This window comes from Cariama cristata, unplaced genomic scaffold, assembly GCF_000690535.1.
Source record: "Cariama cristata isolate BGI_N322 unplaced genomic scaffold, ASM69053v1 scaffold14619, whole genome shotgun sequence".
NCBI classification, from domain to species: Eukaryota; Metazoa; Chordata; class Aves; order Cariamiformes; family Cariamidae; genus Cariama; species Cariama cristata.
Window position 1 is genome coordinate 26,522 of NW_009636426.1, and position 12,000 is coordinate 38,521.

At 38.3% G+C, this 12,000-nt stretch overlaps 1 protein-coding gene across 1 annotated transcript; it reads right to left on the reverse strand.

Annotated features, from left to right (window-relative positions):
• Nucleotides 1-9,518: 9,518 nt before the first annotated feature.
• TMEM200A (transmembrane protein 200A) lies at nucleotides 9,519-10,994 on the reverse strand. The gene has a single exon (XM_009707915.1). The coding sequence runs from the start codon at nucleotides 10,992-10,994 to the stop codon at nucleotides 9,519-9,521; it is 1,476 nt and encodes a 491-aa protein (XP_009706217.1).
• Between the last annotated feature and the right edge of the window lie 1,006 nt (nucleotides 10,995-12,000).

The following is a 12,000-nucleotide window of genomic DNA, read 5'->3' on the forward strand; positions in this document are numbered from 1 at the left end:
ATAATTTCTTCTCCTAACAATGCTTTATACCATATATTAAGGAGGTCATTCCTTCTTAAGGTTTTTTGTTAATAGCATGTGATAACAGCAGAAGTGTGTTTGTAACGGACTATCCAAGTCTGCTGCCAGCAATAGATCTTTTTCTGATTCAGTGCACTAACCTTTTATTTTTTCTGAGGTTCTCCAACAATGATAAAATCAGAGACATTGCCTTATTTTTTAAAAATCAGAGAATTTGATAATGTGGTAGCCTGAATCCTTCAAGACTCAATTCAGTGATATATTAGCCTGCATCCTCCCAGGCTCTGACTTGGGATGCTAGCCTCCTTTTTACAACTCTTTAATCTCGTTAATAATTTTCTCACTTTTCTAAGTCTTTGCTTTAATGATTTATATTGTACTTACTTCCACTGAGGCAGGAATGGAGGAAGGCAGCCCAGCACAGGCATCTTCCTCTCCCCACCCACTTCGCACCATACTTTTTATCTCTGCAGAACAACAAAAGCAGAATGCTCCCAAGTGGATCAGCTTCCAGATCCAATAAAAAATGTTGTGTGTATATACATGTATACATATGTGTTTAAAATCCATATGCATATATGATCTAGCACATGATTCAAATGGAATGTTTTAATTTAAGAAATACACCTTTCAATCTGTTCTGGAAATCAGTAAGACATAGACAGGTTCAGGGGTACAATTTTTTTCCGCCTGTCTTAGGTTTGGAAAGCTACTTATAACATCAACTAATTAAGGTGTACAGATGTCAGAGAAGAAAGTAACTGACTATTATAAACATCCAGACATTACAAAGCACCCATGCCTACCTTTAGCAACAGAACAGAAGCTGAATAAATTACTTACTGACAGTACACATCATGTAAACTTTGTTCTCTTTTCTCTTTTTAGGCATGGATTTTGATTTCTGCAAACGGTATGCGCATTCACAGACTATCATCAAGAAACTAGGTGCTTGAAGGATGACAAGAGTAAATACAGACAGAAAATCATAGACAGGTGTTCCATAGATTCACAGGGATTCATTACCAGAACGGATATTAGAAACCTTAGATAGTCCGTTATGGTTCTCTAGAAACCATTAGACTATAGTGCTGTCCAAAATTACAATTCATCTGAGTCACTATGATATTATGAAGAGAGGGCGAGGTTGGCAATCAGCTGAAACCAATCTGCTGCCATGGCTTTTCCTCTGCGCTTGCACAGGTAAGTCTTGAAGCAGCCAGGCTCTCTGGTCCAGTACCTGTTTGCTGCAACGAGTTTTTGCTGCTGTAGCTGGGTTTGCTGAGGTTTTCTTTCAGTTCCTGACCTGGTTGACCACAGCTGTTTAGGGAATAGGATCATGGAGGAAAGGGTGGGAAGAATGAAGGGAGTGGGAATCTGTCCTTTATGGTGGCACACAAGACTTAGTCATCTAACAACAATTATGAGACCAGAGACTAAAGCATCGCTGTAAAGGGATATAGGTGCAACTGTAAACATCGGAGTGTTCTTAATGACTTCAAGAAATGTCCTAATATGTCCTACCTGCAAAAAGAAAATGCAGAGTAAAATAAAGTATTAAGGAAAGGCATGAAAACTTCGCAAAACTGCCAGTCTAGATAACAGTGAGGTAGGTATCAATGTTACAAGAACAAAAATAGTCATTCAAAAAGTCAATGGACAAGAAACAGGTGTATTTTCTTCCTTAGAAGAATGACCAGGACTGTTTTCTGTGATAATAAGCAAGAGTCCTCCATTTCAGTGTTAGTTATAAGGCATACAGATTTAGAAAGTGTAGTTTAATGAGAATCTATGTCCGTTTTATTAATTCCTAACCCCTCCTAATCTATTGTATTCACCTGACTCCTCTACACAAGAATCAAAGGGTACTGCCATTTAATGAAGTCATAAGTCTAATCCTCCTCCTAGTCCTCATAAAGAGATAATAAAGAACACTTGTTTGCTGGAGGTAATACAATATGTCCACATTGTATACCAGAGTGCTTCCTGTCTGTTAAAATGATAATGAATTCTCTACAGGTGCAAGATGAGTTTAACTATATTATGCCCTCTGTGTGCTAGTAGCTGATCTTCTTATTCTTCACTCACATATTTTTATTTGAACCCATTGAGACCCTTGGAAAAACAGTGACTGCAGTAAGACAGTAATCACAACAAATTGGAGCAACATTCCTTCAAAGTGGAATAGAACATGCTTAAATTGATAATTATTTCTGAAAAATTCTGAGAAATGCACCCTGGAAAGAGTTACATAAAGTGCTTCTGTAGGGTGATCATTTCAAAACTGCCCTTACACAGGAAAGCAAGCCACTTCTCAGTGAAGGTAGCTCAGCTGAAATGTAGGTTCAACAGTCAGACTGAAAAATGAGAATTTGTGGCTATACTAAGGAAATCATACAGGTTAATACTGAAAATACTATATTCCGTTAAATCTATTCCATTAAGTCCACATAACAATGTTATACTCTTATCTTGCATACCCAGTTTTGGCTCACTGTTTTCAGAAGTATATTGCACAAATATTTAAAACCTCCAGACAGTCAAGATACGTAGCTACAAGGCACAGGAATATTTTTCCCTGTGATGACTGAATTAAAAAGTAGAAGTGTATTGATCATTGCTAATCAAGTTAAATATTGTCTTTACCTTGGATTTTTACCTTTTCTTGTTGAAAACTTAATTTCCCAGAAAAAAAGACCGTGAACAAATGGTGGTTGTGACAACTGAGCAGCTATGACTAGGCAGAAGAGCCAGCAGATGTCTACCACAAACAATCACCGTAGCAAATACCAACTGGCTTTTGTTAAGCACTGTGTGTGCCGTAGACAAGATGCTCCTAGAAACTCAAGTGCTCATGAGCTGATCCAATTAATTTTAAACAAAAAGGATAAACTACAGTGAGACTCCAAGTAAAGCACTGATTTCAGCTGAACAAATTTTGATAATTTCGGAAGGAAAGTAGTTGCTGAAATCAGTCAGGCAAGAAGGCTGGTGATTTGATGCTCAAGTAAGGTAGATCTTTTTTTAACCAACAGCACACAAACATGTACCTTCATTGTAGGAAGCTTCTGGAGATAATTCCAGACCCAGCTGGATTAATGACAGTGTGACCAAAATGAAATTAAAAAAACCCAAAAACCCACAAGCAAGGAAACATAGTGGGGAAACACCTGTAACGGAGCAGATGGTGAGTGTGGGAACACACCACAAAGCATGACATGTCATGTTCAGCCACCCTTTAACCCATTTTAAAACTAAATAAACCACCCAAACCCACTGAAAGCGTCAGGATTGTTCCAGATTAAGCCTATATACTAATTGAATACTTTACCTCATTTTTCAGTTAGGTTAACTATATTAGAAACAGGGCAAAGGTAAGGTGACTAGACTAGTAGGAAAAAAAAAAAATGGAAACAGGAGATAGAAAAGTGTGGAAAATGGAAGAAAGTGTGAAAACGGAAGCTGTGGAAATCTTCACCTGTGAGAAAGCAAAATTCAAGCCCTGAATGCTCTCACAGTGTGGGCGCACACAACCTCCATTACAGTAGCCTGAAAAAATTGGCACGTGAAACATGTCATAGCAAGGAATTTCAATAAATCTATTTATTGAAAGCAGTGTGTATTAGAAGTAGTAATCTTTCAAACTGTATTTATGAAATGGCAGAAAGAAGGTAAGGAGTTATCCGTCCACTTACAAACCTGTCAGTAATATCTGGGTAGTACGGAAGGCTTCAGAAAAAGAAATTTCAAGGCACTAAAGATAAGAATGAAAATGGGAAACAGGGAGGACGTGCCAAAGAGAGATCATACCACACTAAACTGATATCTCTTTTTGAAATAATAATTTTCTAGACAAAATATGCAGTACATCTCATCTGCTCAGCAAAGCACTTCATACAGGAGCACATGTGAAATTATTAGCTAAGCTGGAGAAGAGAATTAGGAGGAAAAATATGCTGAGTATTAACCATCAAACGAGGAGGTAACAAGTTGGGCTGGTAGGGGATGTATAAGGCTTCAGGGAGGTGATTAGTGGAGATTTTCAAGGATCTGACATGAAACTAACCTTACCAAATGGCATTTATTATCAGATTTAAGAAAAATGTACATTTGTGCTCATGCAATTCTCGGATGTCACTAAGGGTATGGCTAAACAAGCAGTTTTTACCAGGTTGGTAGTGTTCCTTTAAAACAAATCTCCAAGTTGGTCTCGCGTACCACATTTCAGTTCATGTCAAAGAGAAATCTCATTGCACACACTGGACTCCTTTCAAAGGAAAATAATACATTTTTTTAATAGGAGAGCAGTTGGCTGTTACAATGAAATTAAAGTGCTGATAAGATTTTCCAATTGATAAGGGAAATATATTTATTTGCAACTCATAATTAATCTGCAATAGTTTGCAAAAACAGTATTACTAAATTGAAGGGCTTAGGGGGATTCAGAAATGGATTAGATGTTTCAGTGAATGCCATCCTGAATAATGACACTAGTTGGAAGAAAAATTGATAAGGGACAACAATAGTTTTATGATTCTTCCCATGGACAATTCACAGTGATTGTACATTACTCTCCTCTAAAGCATTATCTACCTGAATTAGAAAGCAAGACAACGATTAGATATACAGCTTTTTGTTTAATACAGTGGGTTCTTATATTTCAATTTCAACAAACTATTCTAAAGTAAAAGTAATGTAACTATCAGATTTCCATTCTTTATGAGACTCAGGGTTGTAGTTCTGCCAACTGTCATTCAGACAAGTAATCCTCTCAAAAACTGAGTTTTACTGACTGCGTAAAATACTCCAGTGAGGTTCATTTGAAATACTGGGCCTTAAAATACAAAAAAACTCAACATCGCCATACATAGAACATTGATGAAAGAGTTAATAAATGTGACCTGAAAGTTAAACATGTGATAGCTGTGATAACTGCAATTAATTTGCTCCTGAGTTCAATTTAAAAAGATTTAAAGGGCACGAACTTGCCCTTGAGTATCTAAATCATACTAATTGAAGCACTCCTACATTATAATAGACCATTTATTTCATTTGCATTCTCCCATATACATGCATACAGTCTTGCTAAAAGATTTCTACTTGCTCATCATAAAGTTATATCTTGTAGGAAAATTAACAAAAAAAAGGTAGTGCTGGGAAGATGAAGGCAGAAGTTGCTGCAAAGGGTCAGAAAAAGACTCATAGAAATAAAGAACTTAAGAGCATAGACTAAAGAATCCAAGAACTCCACAAGCTGCCTGAAAAGCTTTTCAGAGAGAAAACTGCAGCTGCACATTAAAACTATTTCCCAAATTTCACTCAGCAGAAACTAAAGGACTAGTAATGCTGTATTTTAAGGATAAGTAAAATCAGCTTTAGGTCTGAGAAAGGCACTCTGATACAGTTGCAAAAAAAATTATTTAGCTGTCTAATATATGAGGTGGGACAGATGTAGATGCCTACCTCTAAAACTGGCAGCTTCAAAAATTCTACTCAGTTATAACACTAAATTTTGCTTTCTTTCAAGACCTGACTGGCGGTGCCAGCTCGTCTTTCCAGCCTTTTCACAGCCCAAGCCTTAGAGCAGCCGTCAGGCTGGGTGACACCATGCCAAAGGCCTTTTGCGGCTGCGAAAAACCCATGCCTTTCCATCCATTAACCCACCTACAATTGAGTACCTGGAGCATTTGCCAGTCCCTCCTGCGGAACGCTGCACTGCTCTGCGCGGGAGCCTTGGGTTCCTTGGCTGGCACGGAGAGTAAACGGGGCTCCCCAGGGCAGTAGTTAAAATAGCAGCCTGGCAAGAATCCAGTCCCCGCTCCAAGGATTTTATCCAGCGACCACTTCATGTAAAATACAGAAGCAATCTGGGAAGAGACAATGTAACCCAGCATTTCTGCTCTATCACTGCAGAGTCATGCTCTTTATTTTCCGATGAAAGTTGCCCAATAAATGAGCAGAGTGAAATAGCTTTGCCCAGGAGGGAGGGACAGACCTTAATATCAGTCTAATCCATAGGTAGGGGTTAAGATGCTTACCTGAGAGGCAGAAAATTTATTTTCTTAACGGTCTTAGGCAGAGGAAGGAACAAACTCATTGCTTGCACAATCTAAACTATTTCTTTTTGGAGTTACTACATACAAAGGATGCAGTACCATAATGTTTCCTCTGGCTAGATGTAAGGTTTAGCTTCTTATTCCATAAAAGGCTTGTGGTGTGGCTATACAATCATTTTCTCTGATGACAAAACTAATTTAAAACCTCCTGTCTTTGGCTTCTTTTTCACCCTGCAGTTGTACCAGAGCAGCTCATTGTGGGGCTGCACAGAGCATTCGTAATGGGAATGAAGTTTAAAAAAGAAGGTCTGTGAACTGGAGCAGCAACAGATTGAATGTGGTATTTATGCCCTAAAGGTACAATTTAAGTTTAAGACATCCTCTTGTCTTCACCAGTTCCTTGCCAACTGTACATGGCTCCCATTTTGGCCACTGTAAGGTTCCTAACCCTCCCCATGTATGGCAAAGGGTTCAGACATCTTTGCCCTACTGCAGTTTCTGACTTCTATACATGAAGACCAGTGTTCAGCCCTTTCAAACATCTACAAGTTTTCCTGACTTGAGCTTGAGTTGGAACGACCAAAGAAACGTGGAAGGATGCAAGGCCCTACATCACCCTCGAGGGAGGGGATCCTTCCCCTCTACTCAGCACTGGTGAGGCCACACCTGGAGTGCTGGGTCCAGTGCTGGGCTCCCCAGTACAAGAGAGACAGGGACATACTGGAGCCAGTCCTGCGAAGGGCCATAAAGATGATGAAGGGCCTGGAGCATCTCTTCTACAAGGAAAAGCTGAGAAACCCGGGACTGCCTAGCTTGGAGAAGAGAAGCCTTGGGGGGAATCTCATCAATGTGTACAAATACGTGAAGGGAGGGGGCAAAAACGAAGGAGTCAGGCTCTGAAAAGAGCCTGGTGCCCAGTGACAGGACAAGGGGCAATGGGCACAAACTGAAACACGTGAGGGTCCCCCTGAATATCAGGAAACACTCATTTATTGTGGGGGTGACTGAGCACTGGCACAGGTCAGCCAGGGAGGTTTGGGATCCCCCTCCTTGGGGTTATTCAAAAACCATCTGGACACAGACCTGGGAAACCGGCTCTGGGTGGCCCTGCTTCAGCAGGGGTCCCTTTCAACCTCAACCGTCCTGTGATTATCTGAATGAAAATATCCCATTTTTTTGGTAATTTGGGAATATTTTTGTAGTTGGTCTGTCAACCACAGAGTTTCTTTGTATGATGCTACTTTGACTTCTTGCTTTAAGTCAGTAGCTTTAACTTGGTCTCACAAGTGGGTAAATTTTTCCAGAGTATATTTTTCAGTGACAGGTATCTATGTTGAAATTAAAAGCTCAAGCCCTGCTATACTTACAAAAGGACCACTATTCCCACATAAGATGGTACCCAAAAAACCAGTCTTTTAAGCTATGATTTAATGTAGCTATTAAGGAAATAAAAGCTTACATAATTCATGTCATTTTTTTAAGAATACTTACTGCCAAACTAAAAAGAACAGGATGTTCTTTTTATACAAAATTTCCTTATATCAAAACCACTTGGAATACATTTCACGTTACACGGAAAAAAAAATATTCCGCCTTTACACATGTAGGGATGTCATCGAAATAAATTATTCATAGCCAAATATCTAGCAGTAGGCTAATATATTAAGCACAATGTTATATACAGTGTTATGATACCTAATTATACTTTGATATGGAAGATTTAGATCATAGAGGAAAAACAGGTCTTACAACGGATATATGTAGGTAGACTTAATTTTATTTCAAAAAATAGCAAATGTCTTAAGAACACAAACCAGAAAGTTATTAAAAGCTTCATAGCAAAATATTTAGCCAACTCTGTTACAATATATAGGCTTGAGGTTCTAACTGTTAACACTATGCCTCAATTCACTGAGCAAGTAATGCTCCTGATACATAAACATTGCGCAGTTGAAATACGGAGCTGAATATTTAAAAAAAAGAGAAGGTATTTTTATCTTTGATCTTTCATAATCAAAGTAATTGAAGAACAATGACATTTTAACAGGTTTGATTCTTTTTGGGAAAAGCCATTAAAAATAATTCCTGAGTACTTACGTTAAGTGGATACATCAAAAACTACCAATTAAGACCACCATCCTGTTAGGTGAGCCTTGCAGCTTGAAGTGACATTCTCTAGCATGGCTGTCATGGTAGGATCACGGCCTAAATACCTTAATGAAATATATTAAAATCTTCTGGTAGGCACATTCAAATTCTCGTTTTCTTTAGCAGTAGCCTACAACTGTCAACTGGAAGCTTGCTTTGCTGAGAAAAACATTGTTTTAAATGTCACTTTCTTTTGCAAAATCTTGTAATGCAAATTGCCACAGCTAAGCCTCCAGTGAACCATCACATCAATACTTATGTGAAATATATAAATCAAAACTAGGCAAGGGGCTTTCATACTATGTTAGTATACATATTGAATTGTATGCTTTCTATCAGTATTTTGAACATAGAGATCTAGTTATTTAGCTTCTTGCTATTGTAATGAGAGGCAATATATCCATTTTCCATTATTCTGTTCAGATGCTTGTCACAATATCATCTTATTATACACCATGTTTCTCAAATCCTGTTGGCATTCATCATGTTCCTATGATTTTAATTGAATCTGTATATTTTGATTTTAAAACTGCTGCCAAGCAAAGTGGTTTAGAGAACTAATCCCAGAAGAATTTTCAGATTCCTTACTTTATATATGTTTTCCCAGAATTACAGGATTAAATTACAATGGATGTAGAAAGATTATTGTACAAAGTATAGTTAATAATTTACAACACTGGTATTCAACTCGACCAATTACAATGAATTCACAAAAATGGTTTTAATTATACCCACTCTTTTCTATCCACCCACCCCAATATGTAAACAAGTTTCTCACAATGACAATGGCAAGACTGCAGTTACCGAGACGTACCGTATGTGAAATACAACACCTAGGATAAAGGCCTGGATTTGACAATTCCAGTATGTGCTCCTACTCACTTCCCACTCTAGACCGCAAGCACAGTTTTCAGACTCTTGCAGTCATCAAATAAACAGAACTTACAGGTAAATGGAGCTTTTTTTCTAATGCAGGCTTCTGGAGCCACGTTGATAAAAAGCAACATGCTTATATAGAATGAAAGAAATAATGACTTGGGGAAAAATTGGAATCAGTTGTATCAAAACTCTCTGAGCAATGATAATGTACAGTATTGCAGCTGTATGTTACTAAGACAAAAAAACTCTTGGCATTACAAAGATGAAGATCTCTGTTCACATAAGCCAATTTTAATGGGCTATTAAGCATTTGGTTAAAAACAGACTTGTACTAGTCTCACTGAAAAGGAAACACTTGTCAAAACGTTTCTTTAAAAAATATTGTATGACATCTTCTAAATTGCAATTTAAATATTAAAATCTTGTTTCAGAAGTTCCCCGCTTCAGGTTGTTACTCAAAAACTCATCATGTTCAAAACTCAAATTATTATGAGACCTTGATATCATAAGAAGCTTTTCCTTATTAGTAAAGTCTTTCTTGACTGCTGCTTGTGGCACAAGTAGTCTATCCATTGGGTCCTCTTTGTTTTCTAGTTTCATATACCCTTTACTGTTGCTCCGATCCAGTCTGGGCCAGCTGGGGTGTTTCCTTTGTTCCGCTTGGACAGTGAGCGTAGACGGACCCCTGTCCAAGTCCAGGGACTTCGAATGTGAAGACAGAACATGCAAAGATGTGTTGGACCCAAACTGCTTCCTGGCAGCGCCAGGGGATAAAAGTTTTCCTGTGCTTGGTCCGAGAGTCATAGAGGATTTGAACTGATCAGATGGAGTGTCCACAAATGAATTGTGTCGCGGCAGCATGGCAGCGGCCGGTCGGTAGGATTCATTGGTATCAGTTAGTGGAATGGCCAGAGAATCCATCGACAGATTTCTAGACCGACTCCTAGTGATCTCCGAGTCCTCAGTTATGTTGTCTATACTGGGCTCATCAATAACACAGTTATTCAGTTTAATTACTGGCAGCGTGAAAGCACTAATGGAAGATGATACAATGGATTTTGTTTCACACCTTATAGAGCTAGTGTTTTTGTCATCTGAAGCCTTGCTGGAGTGAGGGTAAAGTCCAAATACAGAACACGATTGCTCAGTCAGCAGAGGTGGCAGGAGGCTACCAGTGGTCCTATCTTCATTTAGGGTAATCTCATCTTCTTCAGTAGAACTATCCATTCTAAAATTACTCTTGAAGCCAGAGAAAGGCGCAACCGTGTTCGCAGCCAGCCGTGATGCACACGAGCTCCCGCTGTGCCTGAGTTCTCCTTCCCCCAACAAGCCAGTGAAGGCACTGCTCAGCTGCTTTTGTTCCTTGATCCTCAGGGTGTGGATGTCTATTACAGTGGAGTATATGTCTCTCATGTGTATGATCTTTGTTTCCTTGTCACGGTTTTCATGCAGAATGGCATTTGCGCAAATAAAGATGAAGATTCCAATGCCCATAGTAAAAGGGCCCAGCATTTTCATCTTATCTGAGTGCACATGCTGTTCAAAGAAACGAAGTAAAACGCTTCCTTGGCTTCTCAGGACCTGGGTTTCATTTACAGATAGATTATCTTCAGATCCTAAAAGCTGTTCCTTTTGGGGCCAGTATCCAAGGATGGCCATTGCAATTCCAAAGAATGCGATAAGCACTCCCAAAACAAGGAAGAATCCTGATGGAGAATAGAGACGGATTTTGCCCCTGACAATTACTACATCTGCCCTGGGCCGGCGTCTAACTGGTTTCTTCTCCTCAGAAGCTGGTGCTGTGGCAAGATTTACATGCTGCTGAGATCTGGCAGAGTCTTGCCTTTTTAAGGCAGCCAGTCCTGTTATGACTCCTCCGGTTGCTATCATAGTTTTATATTGTGCCCTGAGAAGAAAAAAAGAAAAAAAAAAGGCAGAAATATTGAGGCAAGTAAAGGTTGTATCTGCAAATATAAATAGCACTTTGTTAATCTGTAGATATTTCTTGATAATCAAAATATTCATGACTTTAAAAAAGGTACTGTATCTTAATCCAGTTACGACATAGTAGCAGCTTTGAGATTCACATGGCATCTTAAAAAAAATTTGCAAAAGTCTTTTATCACTGTAAATATAGGTAATAAATCTTCCATCAGTGATACAGACAGTAGCAGAAAGCTAATGCTCTTAGTGGTGATATATCAGGATTAAAGATGAAAGGATTCTTAAGTCTTAATAGATGATTTATGTCTGGACTGGTCTGCAGCAAAGTCAATAATATATTATTACCTTGTATGCATTTTAGATAATTTTAGAACTTTAGCTAGTAGTTCTTTTAAAAACTTCCATGACACATAATGCCTACGAACACAGATCATTCTACATACCACCTTTAAGAGACATTTCCTTACAGATTTCAGCATATATTAATACATATTTATTCCATCATTTAAAGAAGCTTTTATTAAGCCTATTCAGATCACCTGAGTCTCAACTACAGAATCATTTTTGCCTTTCCTAATAAAGCTGATCCTCTTTTATGCATATCTAGATCTTTTTTCTCCTCTTCTTGATTCCTCATGGACTACAAATCAAGTAGCTCAGTTTAGTTTACCAGATAAGAAATCTGCATAAATTTCAAGTTCATCAATTCAAAGCTTCACCATTTTATGAGGAATTCTTTTCATTTTAGACTTATTTTCATACCTGGCTGTCTACTACACGAGAAACATTACCCAGCATGGGTATAAAAAGGGAAAGCCATGTTTGATATTTTTTTATGAGTAAGAGTAACAAATGAAACACCACAGTTCACAATAATTGCATTTTATTTTACAAGGCATCTAATAATCAGACTCAAAAATAGTTTCTGAGCTTAATTACTGAATATTAGAAT